This window comes from Jaculus jaculus, chromosome 15 (assembly GCF_020740685.1).
Source record: "Jaculus jaculus isolate mJacJac1 chromosome 15, mJacJac1.mat.Y.cur, whole genome shotgun sequence".
NCBI lineage: Eukaryota > Metazoa > Chordata > Mammalia > Rodentia > Dipodidae > Jaculus > Jaculus jaculus.
This window is the reverse complement of record NC_059116.1, coordinates 74,681,559-74,706,394: the sequence shown is the minus strand read 5'-3', so window position 1 is coordinate 74,706,394 and position 24,836 is coordinate 74,681,559. Positions and strand designations below refer to the sequence as shown.

At 45.0% G+C, this 24,836-nt stretch overlaps 1 protein-coding gene across 1 annotated transcript; it reads left to right on the top strand.

Annotated features, from left to right (window-relative positions):
- Positions 1-778: 778 nt before the first annotated feature.
- On the top strand, positions 779-24,836 carry Rbm17 (RNA binding motif protein 17). The gene is made up of 12 exons (XM_004662397.2): positions 779-868; positions 2,875-3,016; positions 4,204-4,320; positions 7,477-7,643; positions 9,360-9,457; positions 13,325-13,381; positions 16,735-16,876; positions 20,079-20,242; positions 21,387-21,460; positions 21,990-22,088; positions 24,356-24,428; positions 24,548-24,836. Exons 2-12 carry the CDS (start codon positions 2,894-2,896, stop codon positions 24,649-24,651), a joined length of 1,218 nt encoding a protein of 405 aa, XP_004662454.1. The 5' UTR covers positions 779-868; positions 2,875-2,893; the 3' UTR covers positions 24,652-24,836.

The following is a 24,836-nucleotide window of genomic DNA, read 5'->3' as shown; positions in this document are numbered from 1 at the left end:
CCATAGAATGGATATGTCCAGGAGTAAGGAGGGTTAGCACATGGCTTAGAGGGCGTGCCTAAGGCCTTTGTTCTGCTCAGGGTGTGGGGACAGACCCAAACCAGACACCTTTTGCCTCTGGTCCTTATCTTTATTCTCTTAAATTATTATTTTCTCCTTTTTTTCTTTACTAGTGACTTCCTTCTGTTTTTCATATTTTTTTAAAATTTTGGTCCTATTTCTGGCTTCTAGCACAAGGTGGCAAATGCATCTGGAGTTTGCAATGGTGTACACATTCTCTCTGCCTCTTTTTTTTTTTTAAAACTTTTATTTTATAGTGATAGAATGGATGCCCCACGGCCTCCAGCCATTGCACAGGAACTCCAAACACCTGTGGTACCTTATGGTTTATGTGGGTCAAGCATGGGGAATTGAACCTCGGTTCTCTGGCTTTGCAGGTAGGCGCCTTAACCGCTAAGCCGTCTCTTCGGCCCCTCTGGCTCTTCGTCTCTGGCGCTCGCTGTCGCCTTGAACCTGGCGCGATGGCGACACCTCTAGGTGAGGCAGTGGCAGGCCAGGGGCGTGTGTGCGGCGGTCCTCCCACCAGCAGGCGGCACTGCGGCCCCGGGCGTGAGGCTCGGTGTCCGCGCTCCACGCGCAGGCGCAGGCGCGGGTGCAGGCGCGCGCAGGCGTAGGCGCAGGCGCAGACGCGCGCTCCCTCCCGGCAGCCTCCGCTCCCCGTCGGCGGAGCGCCGTGTGGACTCGGCGGAGGGTCGGCGCCGCCGCGGCGGGTTCCGGCAGGCAGTGGGCGGGCTTCCGCGCGGTGCGGCCGGGCTCCGCGCTGCCGCCGCCGCCGTGGCCCATGGGCAGAGTGGGCTCGGGAGGCCCGGTGAGTCGCTCTCCGTTGGCCCTGGGTGGGAGGCCCGACCGCGAGCGGGGACCCGGGAGAGCGCGCCTCCTCCCGGGACGCGCTGCCCGCGAGGCGGCGGTGTTAGGCCGCGAGGGCGTCCCGGCCCAGGACCGAGCACGCAGTAGGCCGCGGTGCAGGGGCCGGCCGGGCCCCACGGTGGCTTCTCTCAACAGCCAGGCTCAGCTGCGCGGCTCGAGGCGGCCGTGACCTCGGTGGTGCCCATCGCCTCCTCCACTTCGCGAGTCTAGAGCGGAAACGGCGGCGTGTGCTCTCCTAGAGAGCGGGCCTGGGTTCATGCGCGGGGCGTCCGGCTGGGTCTCGGTCCTCGGGGCGGTTGTGCTGGAAGCGCAGCCCGGCAGAAAGCGCCCCACGAGCAAGGGGGTGGCTGCGGCCTGCGGGGGAGGCGCGGGGGACGGGCCTGCGGAGGGTGGCGGGGCCGAAAGGGCTGAATTCCCACTGCTGAGCCTGGCGTATGCACGGGAAAAGGCTGCGGGGAGAGAGCAAGCACCGTTTCCCTGGCACAAGTGGCGTATTTTTTCTTTTTAAAGCTAACTCTGTGCTTACATTTTTATTGGCTAAGAGCTGTAGGCGTTTTGAAACGAGCCTTAGGGGTTGTGAAACAACGAATTAGTATCGTAGCTAAGCGTGCGAGCCTGTGACCCCAATATTTGGGAAGTGGAGGCGGGAGGGTCGGCTTTATTTTTAGAACTTGTTCTTCGGTGTACAGCACGCTTTAGATAGAGAATGTTTGTGAGATGAACAGAAGGTACAAAGTGTGAGAGCAGAGTGAAGCGGAGAGCCCAAAAATGGGCTGGTGGAGTGTGGCTTCATGTCTGGAGCCTTTGGTACGGTTTGGCTGGTGCAGTCACAGATGTAATAGAAACTAGGCCGCACATGCGCACATGACAGGTGTGCGCTTACTAGTGTGATCAGTCCCGCCCCGAACTTCGTTGCAGTGAAAACGAGAAAGTGAAACGACAAAATTGCAGCATCTGAGATCTTTTCTGTTGTCCTTTTTGCTATAGGTATGTTTAATTTTTTTTTTTTTTTGAGGTAGGGTCTTGTGTAGGCAAAGACTACCTTGAATTTTTTGTTTGTTTGTTTGGTTTTTCTAGGTATGGTCTCACTCTAGCTCAGGCTGACCTGGAATTCATCTGTAGTCTCAGGGTGGCCTTGAACTCACGGTGATCCTCCTCCTACCTCTGCCTCCCGAGTGGATTAAAGGTGTGCGCCACCACGCCCTGCGACCTTGGATTTTTAATCTTTTTGCCTCCACCCCGTAATTGTCATTGCGATTGCGATTGCAGGGATACACCACTATGCTCTTCTTATGCCACTGCTTTTTGTCATTGAGATGAGTGAAATTTTTAAGTTGAAAAAATGTAATTCGGAATGCCTCAAATCTAGAACTTTTGCCTTTATTATATGCTTTAGAACAGAGAGATTTAACTCATGAATCACATGGACACATGCTCTTATAGCTAAGCTGAGCATAATCGCATTTGGGAGGTGGAGGCAGGAGAATAAAGAGTTCAAGGCCAGCTTGGGCTACATAAGACCCTGTCACTTAAAAATAGAAAAGGAAAATTCATAGAGGATTACTTTAAACAATAATGCATGGGTATAGTTTTGTGTATTAGAAAGAACCCTGCATTAGTGCCATCAGGGGTCCTGGCCCCTGTTATGAAAAGTCTTGGATCTCTTACCTTTAAAGTTCTATGATGATGTTTTAACATGTAGAGGTTACAAACTTAACTGTTTGGCAGTCTTTATTATTTTTATTATTGTTTGTTAGAATAGGCATGACAGGGCCTATAGGCGCTGCAGGCAAACTCCAGACACATGTAACACCTTGTGCATCTGGCTTACGTGGGTTCTGGGGAGTTAAACTTGGGTCCTTAGGCTTCTTAAGCAAGTGCCTTAACTGCTAAGCCATCTCCAGCCCCTCCTGTGCATCCTTTAACCTTTGCCCTGCTTCCTTTCAGAATTAAGCGGAAGAGGAACATGTCCCTGTACGATGACCTGGGCGTGGAGACCAGCGACTCCAAGACGGAAGGCTGGTCGAAGAACTTCAAGCTCCTGCAGTCCCAGCTGCAGGTGAAGAAGGCAGCTCTCACCCAGGCCAAGGTAAAGCCAGGCGCAGCTCGCAGAGGTCTGGGCCTGTCTTCCCGGGCTACACACAGCTGTTTAGTGTGCGTCTTTGCCTCTTGTTCTGTCTCATAGTTGGGACCAAATCCCCAACCAGAAGCAAACTATGGAAGGAAAGGGTTGATTTCACCTTACAGAGCCAAGGGGATGTCAGTCATGTAGGGAAGGGTGGCAGGGGAAGTGGAGAAGGAGAACCAAAAGCGAGTCCTGGTTGTGACATCTCAAGGCCTGCCCCTGTTAACACTTTCCAGCAGGGTACCACCTCCTTCCAAAACAGTGCTATCATGAAACATTTATGGAGCCGGGCGTGGCCTTTAATCCCAGCACTTGGGAGCAGAGGTGGGAGGATTGCAATGTGTTCAAGGCCACCCTGAGACTATGTAGTGAATTCCAGGTCAGCCTGGGCTAGAGCGAGACCCTACCTCGCAAAACCAAAAAGAAAAGTGAGTTTCAGGAACTTTGACAGGACCCTTGTTCCAAAAAAATCAGCCATTAGACTACAGAGGGCAGCTCGGAAATCTGAGTATTAGCTGGGTAGGAAATGCTACAGTGCGATTGATGGTGGTAATTGTATGGTGTGTCAGGTAGAATGGCTACTGTTTAGGGCTCATGGACAAGAGTGTCATGATGTCTCTAACTTTACTTTCAAATGGTACAGCCAAAAAATACAGGTGTGAGAGAGAGAAAATGCTGCAAAATGTGAACTGAGGTTGGATGCTTATGAGTGGAGGTTGTTTTCTTTACTAAATTGTTTCGTGTAAGTTCCTAGTGAAAGGCAGGGAAGAATTTTAGATCAGTGGGAAGGGTAAAAGCCCTAGTTCATTCTCCAGGTATCTCTCTCCTTAGGACACCAAAGTGTGCCAGTTCTCTGAAGGAGCCACACGAGTATGGCTGCAGGGAAACCCTGCCGCCTGTGGGTACGGGATTGCTAAAGCAGAGCTTTCCTGTAGATACTGTCCACGTGTAAGTTCAGATAGCAGTTGACCGCGTTTACTATAAGCTTTTCAGAAAAGTGGAGGAATGGGTTTTGAAGACTGAAGAAAATAGGATTGATTGTAGCAGTGTTGTAATAAAAAGGCTGTTGTTTTAAGGTGTAGTATAATCTCAAAGGTTGGTTATAGAGACAGAAAAAACCCTCTGGTGTGCTTTCTTGTTTCTGATACTAGAGCCAAAGGACAAAACAAAGTACAGTCCTTGCCCCAGTCATTGACCTAAAGCGAGGTGGCTCCTCAGATGACCGGCAGATTGTGGACACCCCCCCACACGTAGCAGCCGGGCTGAAGGTAAGCCTGCGCGTACTCATGACCTGGATACGTTTGCCTGCGTTCTTGACAGTTCATTTTGTGGGCATGTTACTCTTAACAGATTGTGCAGTAGGCCTCTGAAAGCTAGTTTATTATAGGCACACCAGAGAAGAAAAATGTGCAGAAAAGGAAACAACTTTAATCTTACCCTCCAACAATTAAAACCTGTATATTTTGGAATATTCTTGTTGTATACCTTCTGTTTTCCAACCTTTTTTTTAATACCTCACCAAGTGTCCATCTTGGTCAAAAAATGCGGAATGAGCCAGGCGTGGTGGTGCACACCTTTAATCCCAGCACTCGGGAAGCAGAGGTAGGATCAATGTGAGTTCGAGGCCAGCCTGCAACTATATAGCGAATTCCAGGTCAGCCTGGGCTAGAGTGAGACCCTCCCTAGGAAAACCACACCCAAAAAAATGCAGAATGGTGTGGTCATTTTAATGAGTTAAGTGTATTGTCTTGTATGACCCTACCATGTATTTAATTCCTTTAAATATAGGCTATAGAAGTTAGCTTTAGTCTTGCTGTCTATAAAACGGTATTGGTGCTTGCTTATTTTATAGTAGGTTAAAATAGAGAAAGACATTTTAAAAACCAGAGAGTGAGCTAGGCATGGTGAGTGCACCTGTCACACTAGTGCTGATGAGACTCAAGTGGGAGAAGCAAGGACCAAGGCCTTCCTCGACTAAATACTGAGTGTGGGGCTCTGCGAGACCCTCTCCTGAAAAGCCACAAGGAGCTGGGCATGGTGGCATGCTCCTTTAATCCCAGAACATGGGAGGCAGTGGTAGGAGGATTGCTGTGAGTTCAAAGCCACCCTGAGACTATGCAGTGAATTCCAGGTCAGCCTAGACCGGAATGACTCTCTACCTTGGGAAAAAAAAAACCAGAAGGGAGTAGGGTGGAAGGTAAAAGCAAACAAATAGAAATGGTTAGCTTTCTGTAACCTCTGAGTTCTTGAGAATGAAGAAAATCTGAAAAATGACACTTCAAACTCATAGCTGAAACTTGACAATAAGAGACAAATAATATGTAATGTAAGCTGTAGTTAAAATTATGTGTACTTGGGGCTGGGGCTTTAGCTCAGAAGGTAAAGTGCTTGCTTTGCAGGCATGAGGACCTGAGTTCAATCCCCAGAACTCACATTAAAAAGAAAACTGAACACACAGAGACAGGTATGAGGGTGGCTGCTGTAATTCCATTCCCGTGCACCCGGAGTTGGAGTTGTCTCCGGGGCTCACTGACCAACCAGTCTAGCATCTATACTTTAAGTAATAACCTAGTGAGTATCCCTACAGAGAGCTCTTTGTGCATTTGGTTATTTTCTTGGATGGATTTCCTGAGGGGGTATAAAGCAACCAGTCATTTTTATGGCCAGTGCTTTTTAGTGTCAACTTGTTTTGAACTGTCAACAGTACCACCTGTAATATATATCAGCTTTTAGTTTTATCCCACTCTTCCCTCCCCAGTGTTAAGGATATTAGCATTTTATTTTAATGTTCTAAATTTATTCTCTATAGTCTTACAAATGGGAGGATTCCTTGTTAAGCTTAGCAGGGTTTGCACAGTGTAAGTTGTTTCCTTTTGAATTTTTTACTTTTTTTATTTTTTCCCCCTTTTTGGTGCTGAGGACTGAACCCGGGCCTTGGTACAACACTAGTATCATCAAAATTATATAGCTCACTACTGATTTCTCTCCAGTCTTAGTAATTGACAAGAAATCTCTTTCGTGTGCTGCTGTGTTTTAAAACTGTCTTCTATTTGAACACATGCATAGTTACCGTTTGTGAGCCACACTTCAAGTAAATTTTCCAGTGATTGGGCATAGAAAATGACTGTAACTTACTCTGCTTTCGTAGATCAAAGCAGTTCCTGATTTTTTTTTTGTCGTCATAAAGAAACAATGAAGCATTTGTTTTATACTATAAATGTCAAATTGAGCAAGGCTATAGGAATAGTTGCATTTCAGTCCATTGATAGTAACATAGCTTTCTTTTGCCTGTGGTATAGTACTGTAGGGCACTTACTGAAGGAGCTCTACAGACTAATCACTCAAGGACACGAGGCCTGACCTTCCTTACAGGTGTCTGAAAGCATCTTAGGTTGGTAGATAAAAAGGAAGACATGCTAAGAAAAGTAACAGAAGGACGTTTGGAGGCTTAAGTAAAGTTGGAGTAAAAGTAGTTTCAAATCACCATTTTTTATTTGGTTGTGCTCTGCCTCCCTTTTGTTTTTCCAATTTTGTTTTAAAACTGCCTCATTTTCTCACCAAGAAAAATAGGAGCTTTCAGAGAAAATGTAAAATGTTATCACCTTGAAGGATTGTGCTGGAGCTGGGCTTGGTGGTGCATGCGTGGGAGGAGGTAGGGTTACGGGCTCAAGGCCGGACTGGGGCTAGAGTTCCAGGTCCGTCTGGGTGAGAGTGAGACCCTGCCTTAGAGCAATCAAACAAACATTTATGCTACCTTTTTTTTTTCCTTCCCGAGGTAGGGTCTCATTCTGGCCCAGGCTGACCTGGAATTAACTATGTAGTCTCAGGGTGGCCTTGAACTCACGGTGATTCTCCTGCCTCTGTCTCCCAAATGCTGGGATTAAAGGCGTGCACCACCACGCCTGGCTATGCTACCTTTTTAATCCCAACACTTGGGAGGCACAGGTAGGAGGATCACTGAGTTTGAGGCCACCCTGAGACTACATGGTGAATTCCAGGTCAGCCTGGGCTACTACCTCAAACCAAAAAACAAACAAAATTATGCTGGGAAGGAAATTATGTTCTCCTGTGATGTACTCTGAAATGCATGCAGCCTGCCTGGAGAGAATGTGTGTTCTAGAGGATTTAAAGAGACAAGGGGTTGTTTTCATAACATTTCATGTGATCAGAATTTATTTTGAATGGTGATTGTGCTCATGGATTGTGTGTCTTTTTAAGTTGTTCAGTGCTATTCTATAAATAATGAACTTTTTTGCTTTGCCAGGGTTCTGCTATCCGGGGAGGTGTGGCCTTCTTTCCTCATCTAGAAAACAGAAGGATTGGATGGTTTTGAAGGCATCTTTTCATCTCATTTCTTGACCTTATTCTCGAGTAAACTTATAAGCTAGAAAGTTGATATTTACTGGCTGTTTTCACTTCCTCAGGACCCCGTTCCCAGCGGGTTTTCTGCAGGGGAAGTTCTGATTCCCTTAGCTGATGAGTATGATCCTATGTTTCCTAATGATTATGAGAAAGTAGTGAAGCGCCAACGAGAAGAGCGACAGAGGCAGCGGGAGCTGGAAAGGCAGAAGGAAATAGAAGAAAGGGAAAAGTAAGGCTTCGTTTGGATTTGGGGATACTTTCCAGTTGATGAGAATATTAATGAGTGGATTTTAGTGCAGTCTGTAAGGCTGAAGTTAGTTACCTTGGCCAATCTGAGCAGTCAGTGGAAAGAATCAAATTGCTCTTAAGAATTTGTAATTGTTCCATCCTTCCATGACAGCAAGCTTGAGCAAATTTCCTTGTAGATTAAAATTTTGGGTAAGTTAAATTAAACCCAGTGTTGAGTCAGGTGTGGTGGCACACATCTGCTCCCAGCACCTGGGAGGTGACACCTAGAGGGTCAGGAGTTTGAGCTCAGCTTGAGCTGCACGAGATTAAAAAAGAAATGTCAAGTGTGGTAGCTCATGCCTGTAATCCTAGCATTTAGATACTGAGATAGTAGGATCACTGTGAGTTCAAGAGCAGCTTGTGCTACAGAGTGAGTTCCAGGTCAGTCTTGGCTAGAGGGAGACCCTACCTCAAAATCCAAAACAAAACAAAAATCAGATGAAGGTTTTTTTCAAGGTAGGGTCTCGCTCTAGCCCACGCTGTCCTGGAATTCATGATGTAGTCTCAGGGCGCCTCGAAACCCTCCTGCCTGTGCTCCCAAGTGCTGGGATTAAAGGTGTGCACCACCCCGACTCTTTGCTATTCTTGATCCAGATGGAATTTTTATGACTTACCTGTATCTTTTAAAGTGTAGGTAATAGGGTTTTTTTTGTATTCTTAAATTTTTTAAAAAATGTATTTAAGAGAGAATGGGGGGCTGGAGAGATGGCTTAGCGGTTAAGGGCTTGCCTGTGAAGCCTAAGGATCCCAGTTCGAGGCTCGGTTCCCCAGGTCCCACGTTAGCCAGATGCACAGGGGGCACACGCGTCTGGAGTTCGTTTACAGAGGCTGGAAGCCCTGGCGCTCCCGTTCTCTCTCTCTCCCTCTATCTGTCTTTCTCTCTGTGTCTGTCGCTCTCAAATAAATAAATAAAAAAATTTAAAAAAAAAGAGAGAGAATGGGCGTGCTAAGGCTGCTAGCCACTGTAAATGAACACCAGACACATGTGCCACCGTGTGCATCTGGCTTTACATGGGCACTGAGAATTGAACCCAGGTCCTTAGGCTTTGCAGGCAAGCTCCTTAACTGCTGAGCCATCTCTCCATCCCTCCATCTGCTGCGAATGAACTCCAGGTACATGCGCTAGTTGGTGAACCTGGCTTTATGTGGGCACTGGGGATTCAAACTCAGGTCTTTGCTAGCCTTAGCCACTCAACCATCTTTCTACACCTGCCCTCTTAAATTTTTTAATTCTTAAATTAAAGTTTAAGCTGGGTATGGTGGCACATGTCTTTAATCCCAGCACTTGGGAGGCAAAGGTAGGATCGCTATGAGTTTGAGGCCACCCTGAGACTACATCATGAGTTCCAGGTCAGCCTTGGCTACAGTGAAACCCTACCTCAAAAAAAAAAAATCTGTTAAATAGTTAATAAGTATTAGATATTAATGTACTGTTTTCTATTTGTTGTATCTTTTCAAGTGAGCAAGTTGCCTAGCAAATTGAAATCATTAAACTGCAACTACATGACTGTTTTGAAATCAAATTAAAAAGTCAAAAAACTTTCTGTGTGTTATAATCCATTAAGTTTGTTTGTTGTATCTTTTGAATTTTTCTTTTCAAACTTTGCATCCTAAAACTGATTCTTCTATGATGAACTTCCATTTCTTTGTTGTACAGGAGGCGTAAAGACAGGCATGAAGCTAGCGGATTTTCAAGGCGACCAGACCCAGATTCTGATGAAGATGAAGATTATGAGAGAGAGAGAAGGAAAAGAAGTAAGACATGAGTGGGAACAATCATGCTTTTGACATTTGACATGGCACTGCCTCAGTGTTTGCTCTTCATAGGCATTTTGATACATAGCTCATTTACTGTTGATGTGGGTCATCGGGAACCCCACCTGTCCATATTTGCACACAAAGCTTCAGTTTGTATTATATTTTCACATACATTTACCTTTAGCTTCCTAAACACTGCTAAACATGTAACATGTGCTTTGAAAGAAGCATAAAATCTATTCCTGTGTGGGTTTTTTTGTTGTTTATTTGTATTTTATTAGAGAGAGAGAATGGGCATGCCAGGGCCTCCAGTCACTGTAAACAAACTCTAGGTGCGTGTGCCCCCTTGTGCATCTGGCTTATGTTGGTCCTGGGGAATGGATCATCAAACCGGGGTCCTTGGGCTTCACGGGCAAGCACTTAACCTCTAAGCCATCTCTCCAGCCCCTTCCTGTGTGGTCGTATTTGCATCTTCCCTACGTGCAGCTGCATTTCTGGTCCATACTGGTTAGAGTCACACCTCCAGAGCATGTTTGTGTCTTTGCTTCTCTGCATGTTGGACCTGCTGCATAGGCGAGCAGGGAGACAGGACTTTGCACAAGGAGTGTCATGAGAAATCTGAATCTTTTAGCATCTTTAACCTTTACAACAGAGGGCCCAAGTATTTTGTGTATAATACAGGTCATTTTTTTTTCTTTTATCCATGATCTTTATTTGCTTAAAACCCTCATTATTTTAAAAAAAAAAAAAAAAAAGCAACTCATTATAATATGTGTCCTTAACACAAGACCCAAGAGCAATGTCGTAAGACTTGCCATGTTTCAGTGTTTGTAATTCTGACCTACAAACATGACCTACCCAGGTGTACATTAAAGACCACTGCAGAAGACTATTGCACGAAATGCTAAAAATACATATGGAGTAGGAAAGAACAAGTTTATATTTATAATTCTTTTTTGTTTTTTTGAGGTAGGGTTTCACTCTAGCTCAGGTTGACCTGGAATTCACCTGAAAAAAACAAGGAAGGGGGGAGGGGCGCTTAAGAGATGTCTCAGCAGTTAAGGTGCCTGCTTGCCTGCAAAGATTTAATGACCCAGGTTCCATTATCCAGCACCCACCTAAAGCCAGATGCACAAAGTAACCCATGTATTTGGAGTTTGTTTGCAGTGGGTGAAGGCCTTTGCACACCCATTCTCTCTGTATGTTTCCTCTCTTCTCTCCTTGCAAATAAGTAAATTCAAACAGACAAACACAAAAATCCGTGGAAGAGGTGGCAGAAAGAATGTAAGAACCAAAGGGAGGTAGGACTCCTTACAACGTGCTCCTCCAGATACAAAGTGGCCTGGACATCCATGACCTCACAGTGCCTGACACCACCTACACAAGACCCTCATAAGAGGAGGAAAAGATCATGACACCAAAATAAAAGAGAGGGCTGGAGAGATGGTCCAGCTTTTAAGGCACTTGCCTGCAAAGCCAAAGGACCGAGGTTCAATTCCCCAGGACCCACATAAGCCACATGCACAAGGGGGCACATGCATCTGTAGTTTGTTTGCAGTGGCTGGATTCATTGGCATACCCATTCTCTCTCTCTCCCTTTCTCTGTCAAATAAATTAAGACTGACTGAGAGGGGGAGGGGATATGGAGACTAGAGTTTCAAAGGGAAAGCGGGGGCGGTGGGGGTAAATTACCATGGGTTGTTATCTACAATTATGGAAATTGTCAATAAAAATAAATTTTAAAAAAGAAAATCTTAAAAACAAACAAAAAGACAGGTGTAGGTCTGGAGAGATGGCTTAGTGGTTAAGATGCTTGCCTGCAAAGCCTAATGACCCATGTTCAATTTCCCAGAACCCATGTAAGCCAGATGCACATGTGGTGCATGCATCTGGAGTTTGTTTGCAGTGGTCAGACACCCTAGTACCTATTCTCATTCTCATTCTCTCTCTCGAGTAAAAATAAAATACTTTTTTTTTTTTTTAAGCCAGGGATAGTATCACACTCCTGTAATCCAGAGCTGGGGTAGTGGGCAGAGACAAGCTGATCCCTGGGCTCACTGGCCAGCCAGTGTGTCCTCATTGGAGAGCTCCAGGCCAGTGAGAGATGTGTCTCATAAAAGGTGGTTTGTTGGGAGAAAGCGAGCTCAGTTGCCCAAGTGCTTTCCGTGTAACCATGAAGACCAAAGCCTGGACCCTCTGCACTCATTGAATACAGTGGTGTCCCTTCTCTTTCCCTTCGTGTTACTTTGGCAAATTACTGAAAGATAGTGGTTCTGGCCAAAGACCTTAATTTGGTTTTGTAATCAGTTTTAATTTATATTTCATTTTTTTAATTTTGTGGTCTGACTATGTTGGCATGGGACTCAAAATCTACCTTCCTCCACATCCCACAATGCTAGGATTACAGGAACGTGCCACCGCACCAGGCACACTATGTATTTTAAGACTCATACCTCGTGAAAATTTCCTTACAGTCTACTCATGTTCTCCTTCTGGTTGACAGATTACAAGTGGGAAGAGACCTCTTTTCTTTGGGTCTGTTATGTCCATGTTCTCTGTTGAGCAGGCATGAACAGGGAGATTGACACCTCTTAATAGGTTCTTCAGAAGCCAGGACTCTCACGTCCATGTTGGGGCTCAGTTTCATTGGTTTGCAACCTGGCAAAGGAGCTTGCTGGGTGGTAGAGTGGCTTTGGCATCACAGGGAGCTGGACTTATTCCCTTTCTGCTGATTCATTCACTGATTATTTTCTCAATTGGAAATGGGAAGTGAATAGCTTTCAAAAGTAGATGAAGCCTAGATGAGTACATGACTGTGCATGCAAAGTGCTAAGTAGATACACTTGTGTTCTGGATTTCGTACTTTTGCCTTAAAAATTCACTTGATAACTGCATTATGGGGCTCTTGAATTCCTTTTATGAATAAACTTTGTTTGGGTTCCACTTTTCTACAATAAAAAATATTTGTTTAGTTATTAATTAGACAGAATATGGGCATGCCAGGGCCTCTAGCCACTGCAAACAAACTCCATGTGCATGTGCCACCACATGCATTTGGCTTACGTGGGTTCTAGGGACTCTAACCAGGGTCCTTAGGTTTCACAGGCAAGCGCCTTAACTGCTGAGCCATCTCTCCAGCCTAATACATATATTTTTGTTTGTTTGCTTGCTTTCCTTTTTGTTTTTCAAGGTAGAGTCTCACTCTAGCCAAGGCTAACCTGGAATAAATTATGTAGTCTCAGGGTGATTTAGAATTTACAGCGATCCACCTACCTCTGCCTCCCAAGTGCTGGGATTAAAGGTGTGTGTTACCACACCTGGATGGCCTAATGTATTTTTATTTATCGATTAGAGAGAGAAAGAGAATGGGCACATCAGGGCCTCTAGCCGCTGCAAATGAACTCCAGACACATGTGCCATCATTTGCATCTGGCTTACTTGGGTTCTGGGGAGTCAAACCTGGGTCTTCAGGCTTTGCAGGCAAGTACTTTAAGCACTAAGCCATCTCTCCGGCTCCTTTTTTACTTTTTGGTTTTTTGATGTAGGGTTTCACTGCAGTTCAGGCTGACCTGGAATTCACTGTATGGTTTCAGGGTGGCCTGGAACTCAGGGTGATTCTCCTACCTCTGCCTCCCAAGTGTTGGGATTAAAGGTGCGTACCACTACACCCGGCCTTTCATTTTTAATCCTAACTTTAGATTCTTGATATGTTGAGATAGTGACAGGAGAATTGAAGTAAATCTGATTTTCCTTTTTTCTTGGAGAGGGAGGGCAATGGGTGACACCACAAATGGACAAGTCTGTGTGCCCTAGTCTGGCATGTATAAGATTTTCCTCCTGTAATCATGGTGTTTGTTTTTGCAGGTATGGGAGGAGCTGCCATTGCCCCACCTACGTCTCTTGTAGAGAAAGACAAGGAGCGTATGTATATCTCTTTCTTCACTCCCTTATTCTGTACACAGTTTTAGCCCTATTGTGTGGGAATGTAAGCTTGGATCCCTAGGGTTCCTGAGTTGAGAGCAAAACAGCTTGGAACCGGGTCTCCTGGCTCTTGTCCCCCAAGGTCATACTGGCTGCTGCTCTTTGCTACCCTACTGTTCTCAGTCCTCCTGAGGCATAGAGTTTTAAAGCTTTAGTTTTGTTTTGTTTAGTTTAAGACTTGGTGCTGTTAGGTTCATTTGGAATTGTTGAAGGCAGGGGTAAAACCAGTTGGGGTGTCTGAAGTCCCAGCAGAGGAGGAGCATGAGTTGGGAGCAGTCTATACTACAGTAAAGTTTCCAGTGCAGTCTGTGTTATAGAGAGTCTGTCTCATCGTAAATACACAGTCGTTTTGTTTCTTAAACTCAGAGGTTGAGAGAGTGCTGTGTTCATGACCTCTCAAGGAAACAGTGTGTTTCTATTTCAGAACAGTGCCTTCTTAAGTATGTTAGCCAAGCACCCCCACTTCCTGCATGTGACTGGGCTTTGATACAGCATCTGGGTCATCATTGGATTGATGGATTGAGTCATACCTACCCTAACAAAAACAGCCGCCCTAGTCTTTTTTCAGATGTGTTACATGTCATCTTTTAAAAGAAGTTAACTTAAAAAACTGCTAATTGAGGCTGGTGAGATGGCTTAGCAGTTAAAGGCACTTGCTTGTAAAGCCTGCCGGCCTGGGTTTAATTTCCCAGCATTCACATAGGGTTTAAATTAAAAAAAAAAAAAAAGTAAGCTGGTGTGGTGGCTCGCACCTTTAATCCCAGCACTTGGGAGGCAGAGGTAGGAGGATCGCTGTGAGTTCAAGGTCAGCCTGGGTAGAGCGAGACCCTACCTTGAAAAATATATATGTGTGTGTGTGTGTGTGTGTGTTTATACATACATACACCTAAGTATCTGTTGAGTAAAAAACAACTGATGAACAATAAGCCTGAGTTGTAACCAGTTTCTGAGAGTGAGGCCCATACATTTAATAAATAAATAAATTCTATGCATGTATCTTTTATTTTTTTTCCTAGTCAGGATCTCACCCTAGCCAGGAACTCACTCTATAGCCCTAGGCTATCCTTAAACTCACAGTGATTGTCCAGCCTTAGCCTGCTGAGTGCTGGGATTAAAAGTTGTGTGCTCTGGTTGGTTGATGGGGTTGTGCCACGCTCTCTTCCGGCCCGGCCCAAACTGCGCCACCTGTTGGTGGTGTGTGGAAGGCAGGGGTGCGGTATCCGGCCGACTTCGCCTAACCTCCCCGCCACTCTGTGGCTGGTGGTCCGCGGTTGCGAGCAGCAGGCCCCGATCTCGCCTGCCGTTTTGTCTCCGTGCCCGTGCCCGTGCCCGTGTGTGGTTGGCTGCTCCTCTCCCCACCGGAAGGGGCTGTCCCACTGCCGCCACTTGCCCTCCCTAGCGTGTGTGTACCGCGCCTCTGCCTTGGCCCTTTGTGGTGCTCCTGGAGCGCTCCAGGTGAAAAGAAGAGAGAAAGTTGTGTGCTACTATACCTGTCCCCATCTGATTATTTCAGAGATTCCTGTTTCTCATGTGTAGCTGGGTTGAAAAGCCCTGCATATGGTCCTAACCTCTGACTATTACGGTCTTTGGGGTGAGATGCTATTAGGGACTCAAGGTGAAAGCTACATTACATCTCTTTGTAATATAGAAAATCTTAATGGCTTCAGGCAAGAATTGTCATTTAGATGAGAGCTTAAAGGGAGCACAGTATTCCGGTGAGATATAGAAAGGACATTTAGGAGAACGGTCAAAGAAGCAAAATTTGAGTCCAAGTGCTTTTCTAAGATCTCCAGTTGGAAAGTTCTTTAGAAGTTGTAAACTTTTTTTTTTGGGGGGGAGGGGGGTTTTCGAGGTAGGGACTCACTCTAGTCCAGGCTGACCTGGGATTCACTATGGAGTCTCAAGGTGGCCTCGAACTCACAGCAATCCTCCTACCTCTGCCACCCGAGTGCTGGAATTAAAGGAGTGCACCACCACGCCTGGCTGTAAACAATGTTAGTAAACCAAAAATGTGCATTAGAGGGACCCGTAGTAATAAGAGTGAACTACAAGAACATTGCATATGTGTATGTGTGTATGTGTACACACAAATGTTATAAACCTTTTCCTTTAAAAAGTATCTTATGTACTTACTTGAGAGAGTAGGAGAAAGAGGCACACCAGGGCCTCCAGCCATTGCAAATAAACCTATTCTTTTGAATGTGAAGTACTAAGGGCTTTGTAAGTGTGCAGAGGCCCTCCTGAGGCTTCTCCTTGCATCAGTGCTGCGAAAGCAGAGTCAGCTGAGGCAGCAAGAGTCGCGGCAGGACAAGCATTTAGAAAGCGTCTTCCTGTTGACAGCGTTGTTGAAAGGCAGGTACAGCTCAGACTGATCAAAGGTGGCATTTGCTTCCAGAAAAATTTCAATGAAAAGTATTGCAAGCAACAGTAGTAGCTGGGGAATCAGGCTGTAAAGGAAAGGATGAGAGTTTAGCCAGTTAGTGTGAAGGCTGGAAAGAGTATCCTCTCCCAGAATGAGGAGGCACCAAGCTAGTTCTAGATGGCAAGGAAAGGAATATTTTTTACTCAGAGATGGGGATTCTCAGAAACTGTGTAGACAAATCATCATTGTTGGACTTGGAGTCCACTGATGTTCTGAGAGTTTCATCATGGAAGTAATTCCCATTCTGCCCGTTTATAATAAACTGGTGATACTAAAAAACTATTAGGGGTTGGGCATGGTGGCACACACCTTTAATCCCAGCACTCGGGAGGCAGAGGTAGGAGGATCGCCGTGAGTTCAAGGCCACCCTGAGACTCCATAGTGAGTTCCAGGTCAGCCTGGGCTAGAGTGAGACCCTACCTCGAAAAACAAAACAAACAAACAAAAAACCACTATTAGGGGGTGGAGAGATGTTACAGTGGTTAAGTCACTTGCCCGTAAAACCCAATGACCCAAGTTCTATTCCCTAGTGCCCACATAGAGCCAGACAAAGTGGCACGTGTGTCTGGAGCTTGTTTGCAGTGGCTGGAGGCCCTGGCGCCCGCTCTGTGTCGGGCGTGCTGCCACACGCACTTTGGAGACAGAGTCAGGAGAATCACCATGAGCTTAAGGCCAGTCTGAGACTGAATAATGAATTCCAGGTCAGCCTGGACTAGAATGAGACCCTACCTGGGGGGTGCTGGGGGGGTCCCTGTTAAGGACACAATATACCAAAAATGTAGGTTGTCAGTTTAAGTTATGTAATAGATACAGGTAAAGTCTTGTGCTTTTTGTCTTGTTTTGGTGAATCTGCTTTATTTTTGTCCACTAGTGCCCCGTGATTTCCCCTATGAAGAAGACTCAAGACCTCGATCACAGTCTTCTAAAGCTGCTATTCCTCCGCCGGTATATGAGGAACCTGATAGACCACGATCTCCAACTGGGCCCAGCAACTCATTCCTGGCTAACATGGGGTAACAGTAAAATGTTCTGTCTAAGAAAATGTGAAGAAAAATGGCTTGAGGCACGCTGATGTAGTGGCACACACTGCTGTAATTTTAGAACTTAGGAGGTAAAAGCAGGAGGACTTGGAGTTTAAATCCAGCTAGGTGTCATACTAAGACCAATGAGCAGTGGAGGAAAATATGCCTCTTTAAATAGAATAAAAGTCACTGAAGGGCTGGAGAGATGGCCTATCAGTTAAACGCTTGCCTATGAAGCCTAAGGACCCTGGTTCAAGGCTCCATTCCCCAGGACCCCCGTTAGCCAGATGCCCAAGGGGGTGCACGTGTCTGGAGTTCATTTGCAGAGGCTGGAGATCCTGGTGTGACCATTCATCCTCCCTCCCTCTCTCCTACTTTCTTTCATAAGTAAATATTCATAAAAGAAAAGAGATTAGTGCTCAAGTTATCTCAGTTGTGTTCCCACACACTGGATTTTTTTTTTTTTTCCAAGGTAGGGTCTCACTCTGGCACAGGCTAACCTGGAATTCACTATGGAGTCTCAGGGTGGCCTTGAACTCATGGTGATCCTCCTACCTCTGCCTCCTGAGTGCTGGGATTAAAGACATGCTCCTCCATACCCGGTGTTTGCTGTGTTGTTGTTTTTTTTCACATTGGATTTTTTAAAGATTTTATTATTTATTTATTTGAGAGAGAGTGGGGGAGGGAGAGAGAATGGGCACACCAGGGCCTCTAGCCACTGCAAATGAACTCCAGATGCATGCATCCCCTTGTGTATCTGGTTTACGTGGGAGCTGGAGAATTGAATTGGGGTTCTTAGGCTTCACAGGCAAATGCCTTAACTGCTAAGCCATCTCTCCAGCCCCCACACACTGGTTTTATACAAAGCAGCCCTCTAGTGCAAGCCTTGGCTAATTCAGAAGACATTATTTCTCTAGATAGGAACAGTGTCTGAAGATTACTTACATTTTTTCCCCATAATGCTTGCAAATAATGTTGCTTACAGGAATTAGAGCTACTGTGGGTTACAGCCAGAGTGAAGAGATGTCTTTTTTCCTAATGAAATGGATCATTTGCCTTAAGGTTATAGTCAATACCTTTGGTTATAAATACCTCTGTAGGCTAAGTGCTGGGATTCCAAATGTGTGTGTGTCTCCACATCTGGCTTTGTCCCCCTCCCCTTTGACATGCTGTTTGGTTAAGCAGATCCTTTGCTGTTTATTCTGATGCTGCAAAGCTGGGGTGATTGGAAGAGGTGACTCACTGACTTCCTTGTTTTGTGTTGGTCAACAGGATGCTGCCTGGGGCAGAAAGCAATGCTGGTGAGGCAGCTCTACCTAGGACCACCAGCGCCTCTCCATGGGCAGCTGCTCAGGTTCTCTTCTGCAGGAAGTGGAGTCTCAGCTTCACTTCTTTAGTCACCTTAGTGCCGTTTCACGTGCTCAGTCACCTCCTGTAGTCAGTGGCGACTGTCGGACAGCGCGGGTGTTAGAGCACTCCTAACGCTGCTGTCCTGTTGGGTGGTGCTACCCTCCTAGAGTGCGCGCTGTAGCGTGGACGAAGCGCTTGCGATCTTTACCAACCTGACACTGATGACAGTTTGTTTGATTTTCTTATTTTTATTTATTTATTTATTTAGTTTTTTTGGGTAGGGTTTCACTCTGGCCCAGGCTGACCTGGAATTCACTATGTACTCTCAGGGTGGCCTTGACCTCATGGCAATCCTCCTACCTCTGCCTCCGAGTGCTGGGATTAAAGACGTGCGCAACCGGTGCCTGGCTTTGATTTTCCCTTTTCTTTTTTTTAAACAGGAATTAGTTTTTTTAGATATCTTACTTTTTTTGTTGTTTATTTATTTGAGAGAGAGAAAGAGGCAGAGAGAGAGAGAATGGTTGCACCAGGGCTTCCAGCCACTGCAAACGAACTCCATATGCATGTGCCACCTTGTACATATGGCTTACGTGGGTCCTGGGGAATTAAGCCTTGAGCCGGGGTCCTTAGGTTTCACAGGCAAGTGCTTAACCCCTAATCCATCTCTCCAACCCAGGAATTAGATTATTATTTTTTTTTTTTTTTGGTTTTTCAAGGTAGGGTCTCACTCTGGTCCAGGCTGACCTGGAATTAACTCTGTAGTCTCAGGGTGGCCTTGAACTCATGGCAATCCTCCTACCTCTGCCTCCCAGGTGCTGGAATTAAAGGCGTGTGCCACCACACCCGGCTAGGAATTAGATTTTTAACTTAAGTAGAAGAAAGCTGTGATATAGTATAGTTTGTTTTGTTTGTTTGTTTAGTTTTGCCTTGGAATGACTAAAAAATGAACTAAGTAGATACAGTTCTAGTGGAGGCAGAGTTCTGTGGTTCCCAGCTGTGCGTCATCACTTGAGGGTGCCCTTGAGACCCACTGGGCACATAAAAGTGCAAAGAGAACTGTAGCCCTCTTAAGAGGAAGAGCAGTGGATGAGAGTCTGTTTCCAGTTCTAGCTTAACACCTGTAGAAATCATTTCACTGGCATTGTTTGTTCACTTTGACCTTAGGCTAGCTATCTGGTTGGTCTTGGCCTCACTTTTCATTTCCCATCCATTAAAGAGATGATATTTAGGGTTCCTTCATTAGAAATTTTCCGTGTTCTTTAGAAAAATGCAGTTGACTTTACTGTCTGAAATGTCACAGTGCTTTTTTTTTTTTTTAAAAAAAAGTATTTTCATTTATGTATTATTTATTTGAGAGAGAGAGAAAGGCAGAATGACCATGCCAGGGCTTCTAGCCACTGCAAACAAACTCTAGACACATGTGCAGCCTTGTGCATCTGGCTTTATGTGGGTACTGGGGACTCAAACCTGGGTCCTTTGGCTTGACCAGAACCATTACACACCATCTCTCCAGCCCCAGAAAAGTTAGTTTTTGACAGGCTACAGCTTTTAACTGGTCTGAATTCATAAAACATTAATAGTAGTGCAAATAGCGTACAACTGGTCCTGTGTTTTCTTACACTAGAAATATTTCGTCAAAGAAACTAGCATTACCCTCAGAGTTGAGCTAAGGAGATCTTGGCTTGCATTTTATGTCTTTCATTCTTTCCATCCTCTTGGCTTCCTGGCAGCCGTGCAGAATTGACACTTTCTTTTCAGAGAGATTGCTGAGTTCTGAAATGCAGCACATGTTGTGGTTAACAGTACCGACTGTAACATCAGGGTCCTTTTTCATTCTCCCTAGCGGCACAGTAGCGCACAAGATCATGCAGAAATACGGCTTCCGGGAAGGCCAGGGCCTGGGCAAGCACGAGCAAGGGTTGAGCACAGCTCTGTCGGTGGAGAAGACCAGCAAGCGGGGCGGCAAGATCATTGTGGGTGACGCCACAGAGAAGGGCGAGTCTCAGGGTGAGTAAACAGACAGTTGCTCCTTCAGTCCAGAGGGAGGCAAGGCTGAGCCCTCTGTTCTGGTGGAGGGTAATTATGATGTGCTTTTCTGCTTCTGTTTTACTGAACCAAGAAACCTGCGGCTCACCTGAACTTTTCCAGAACTGAAGTGGAGAGATGAAGTGCCTATGGGGGGGAACAAGACTGAAAGGCTGTAGAGGATAACCAGTCCTGAGGAAAGCAGTTTTGTAGCTACTGGGACTAGGCGCAGGGGTCTTAGGAGCTGGATGTTTATGTTCTTCAGCATGGAGCATGGGGCAGAGCTGTGTGCAGTGTAGATCAGTGATCACTCTGTCCGCATTTGCAGCAGGTCTTGTCTGATTTTTCCTGCCCTTTTTTGTTAGGTCTCACTCTAGTCCAGGCTGACCTGGAATTCACTATGGAGTCTCAGGTTGACCTCGAGCTTACGGCAATCCCCCTATCTCTGCCTCCCAAGTCTGGGATTAAAGGCGTGTGCCACCACGCCCGGCTCTGCCCTTTTATTATAGATGTGGCTTTCATGTTATTTACATGTATTCATTTGGTAAGATTCAGTGTTGCTTTGATGTCAAGTTGGCATTTTATTTTAATTTGGTTTTCATAATCTGTTCTCTACTACGAGCATGTAGGAATGAGAAAAATGTATCAGCATTTTAAATGGATATGTTGAATTTCATATCAGCTTATTGAATTTCCCTTCCTAAAATAAGAAAAAAACCTGTGGCAGCCTAGTCCTAATGCACAGCTTTGGAAGTAGCTAGTTGGCCTGAATGCCAGTGCCAAAAACATGAGTTACTCTAATTTGTGATGATATCTATAGTCAGTCAGTGGCCAGATAATTAACTGCTCATCATTCTGGGCCAGTGACCTTGATTGAGAACTGCTAAGGTAAGTAAGCTAACTGTTGGGTTTTTAGGAAGTGGAATGAGCAAAAGTTAGAAGCTTCCTGAAAATACCATGAAAACACTTATCAAAGCAAAGAGATGCTTTTATTTTAAGGACTGATAGCATGCACGCTACTAGATGGCTCTGAGACGTGATGGTGGGATTGCTACTACAACTAAATTAGTCAGTGTAATAGGACTCAGTTTGTTCTATAACCTGTGTAATGGTGTTTTCGATACAGATGCATCCAAGAAGTCGGATTCAAATCCATTAACTGAAATACTGAAGTGTCCTACGAAAGTGGTCCTGCTAAGGGTAAGAAGCAAAGGAGCGAAACCTGACTGCCTGCTGGATTTTTGGGTCCTTCCATCCTACTCTCCCTGCATCCCACATGCTTTCACCTCTGCTGATAACCATTCTTGGTTTTTGAAGTAGAGTCTCACTCAGCCCAGGCTGGTCTTGAATTCACAGAATAACCTTTGACTCTCAGTGCTGGGATTAAAGGTATGCACCACCACACTGGGCCTTCCTAGTGATATCCTAATAACCCTAATATTTGGTTAAGGAAACCAAAAACAACACTTAGAAAGCAAAATGCCTTTGGTAGGTCCCTTGGTCTTTTCACTAATGTGTGTGTTTCTTTTGCATCGACATTGCAGTGGGTAATTAGTTTAAACCATCCATTTGATAAAGAACCCGTGTCATTATGAAAAAAAAAATGTTACTAACCAGGCCTGGTCTACAGTGAGACCTTACCTGAAAAACAAAAAACAAGTTGTTATTTATAAAGTCCTATTACATGTCTGTAAAGGTGCTTGACACTTAATCTTTTGTTTTTTTATAGAACATGGTTGGTGCTGGAGAGGTAGATGAAGACTTGGAAGTTGAAACAAAGGAGGAATGTGAAAAATATGGCAAAGTTGGAAAATGTGTGATATTTGAAGTAAGGATTTTCTTTTGCTAATGTTGTAGTTTGCATTTTCTACAAGTGGGAGCAGTACAGTCAGCTTCAGGTGCTAGGGTGAACTTCCACACCAGGCCCAGTTACAGGAGGAGGGGATTTAGCACAGCTTGCAGATTCAGAGGAAGGTCCATAATGGCAGAAGAAGCTGGCCAACTTTCACAGGTCCAAGCAAAGACAAAAAACCACTAACACAAGCAAGCACACTCCAGGAGCTCCAGGCAGAACTCAGCATTTGGCATGACTTTAGCAGGAAATTCCAGATCCATCCCCATACATGTAAGGGCCGGACCTAGGATCCACCCACAGTGATACCAAGTTACAAGCATGAATAAACTCTTGAATCATTAGGGGACATCCATTCAAACTACCTCATAGGGTATGGCTCTGGGTAACATTGTCTAACTGCGAGAGGTGACCAATACCAGTTATACTTTTCATATACTAGTTTTAAACATAGAAGTAAGAATGACCAGCATTTATTTGGTAAGGCAGTGGAAATGTATGGGTGAATGATTATCAGCCAACTGGTTACATACCCTTTGATTAAGTGTGTTTAGTAATGAGGGCTGAAGAGATTAAGTGCACTTCACATGCAAGTATGAGGGCTGAGAGAGCCTGAGACCCTCAGAGTTTGAACTAGATTCCACATAAACAGTGGGGTGTGGCCGTGTGTACCTATAACCCCAGTCCCACAGGAGAGCAGACATCCAAGAATCTTTGGAGCCCTGCAAGCTCTGGAATCAGTAATGAGACTGGTTCAAAACAAGACAGATTGAAGAATGATCAAGGAGGACACCTGACATTCCACTCTAGCCACCTAGGCAAACCTGTAGGGTGTTATACCACACCATTACACAGAAGCATAGGTAGGTAGGTAAGTAGATAGAACTTTTTTTTTTTTTTAGAGAGGGAGGCAGATAGGAGAAGAAAAAGAATGGGCGCACTAGGGCCTCCAAGCTGTTGGAAACAAACTCCAACATATACACCACCTTGTGTATCTGGCTTACATGGGTACTGGGGAATTAAACCTGGGTTCTTAGGCTTCACAGGCAAGCACCTTAACTGCCAAGCCATCCTTCTAGCCCTAGGTAGATAATGTTTTTAAGAATAGTTTCAGTGTATTCCTTCAGACACAGAATGGCCTGGATATCCATGACCTCATAGTGCCTGACATTACCTACACAAGACCGTCATAATAGGAAGAAAAAATGATGACATCAAAATAAAAGGCTGAAGGAGGAGGGTATATCATGGAGAGTGGAGTTTCAAAGGGGAAAGTGAGGGACAGAGGGAGGGAATTACCATGGGATATTGTTTACCATTATGGAAGTTGTCAATAAAAAAATATTAAATAAAAAAAGAATAGTTTAGTTAGGATTGGAGAGGTGGCTTAGTGGTTAAGGCATTTGCATGAGAAGCTAAAGGATCCAGGTTCAGTTCCCCAGGAGCCATGTAATCCAGGTGCACAAAGTAGCATATGCATCTGGAGTTTACAGCAACTGAAGGCCCTGGTTTGCCTACTCCCTTCCTCCTCCTCTCTATCTCTGTCTCTCACACACACATACACATAAATAAATTAAATAAATTTAAAAAAAAGAATAGTTAGATATGCCTTTAGTGTGTATCTTGTTGCAAATGTCTGTGTCTCTTGCATACCTCATTTTGTATTGAGAGTGTTTAGTTGGAGAAAAACATGTAAAATAACTAGAGAGTGCTCAGTAACACCTGTAATACTAGCTGTTAAGTATGGCAGGTGAGAAATGAGGAGCACTTGGTGAACGCTACCAGATGTGAGCTGAGCTTTGGAATGAATAGGAGGTGTGGGGAGAAATAGAGGAAGGATATGTAGACTGGGCTGACAGTGACGGGGTGCGGGGGAGTTGTGGGGTTGAGCTGTGGAAAGCTTGCAGAGCTAGGCAGATGCGGGCCGGCATGAAAAGTAGCTGGAGTACCAGTCTTTTAATCTGAACTTCCGGCTTCCATTTCTGCTGCTGTTTGCGGACTACATTATTATGTGTTTGCATGTCAGCTTCCTCCAGGAAGTCAGAGACTGCCTTCCTGTGTATTCCTAGTCCTTAAAACAGTGCTTATCATGGAGCACTCAGTACTTTTCTTACATAGACAAATTATAGTTATTTCCTTGGCAGTTAACTACTGGTCCATATGGTGATAACTAGGGTACTCATTTTGGCATGGGTGAGATCTCACATGATAACTCTCTTCATCGCTCCTTCGTCCTTTACTAGATTCCTGGCGCTCCTGATGATGAAGCAGTGCGGATATTTTTAGAATTCGAGAGAGTTGAGTCAGCAATTAAAGGCGAGTTGAGCTTCTAAATATTTAAGAACTTTAAAAATACTTAACTAATCATTAAGTTAATGTTGCACTGCCTTACAAGATGCCTGTATTAACTAATTGTCTTTTTGTTTGCCTTTTAGCTGTTGTTGATCTGAACGGGAGGTATTTTGGTGGACGGGTGGTAAAAGCATGTTTCTACAATTTGGATAAATTCAGGGTCTTGGATTTGGCAGAGCAAGTTTGATTTTAAGAACTAGAGCCATCTCCGATTCTCCTTAATGAACTGCACACTGAGCAATGACAGAGGCATCAGCCTTCCTGGCTGTTGGATACTGAGAGACTCTTGGATGGACTTTAAGATATATGTTGATTGATCCCTTTTTTATTTTGTGGTTTTTTAAATATAGTATAAAAATCCTTTAAAAAATT

What these genes read in the sequence shown, in the direction of transcription:
- Rbm17 (XM_004662397.2), top strand. Translation starts at nt 2,894, where the DNA reads ATGTCCCTGTACGATGACCTGGGCGTGGAGACCAGCGACTCCAAGACG. An exon ending in GAGAGAGAGAAGGAAAAGAA is followed by an intron (nt 9,458 to 13,324) that starts GTAAGACATGAG and finishes TTGTTTTTGCAG; the next exon opens with GTATGGGAGGAGCTGCCATT. An exon ending in AGTTGAGTCAGCAATTAAAG is followed by an intron (nt 24,429 to 24,547) that starts GCGAGTTGAGCT and finishes TTTGCCTTTTAG; the next exon opens with CTGTTGTTGATCTGAACGGG.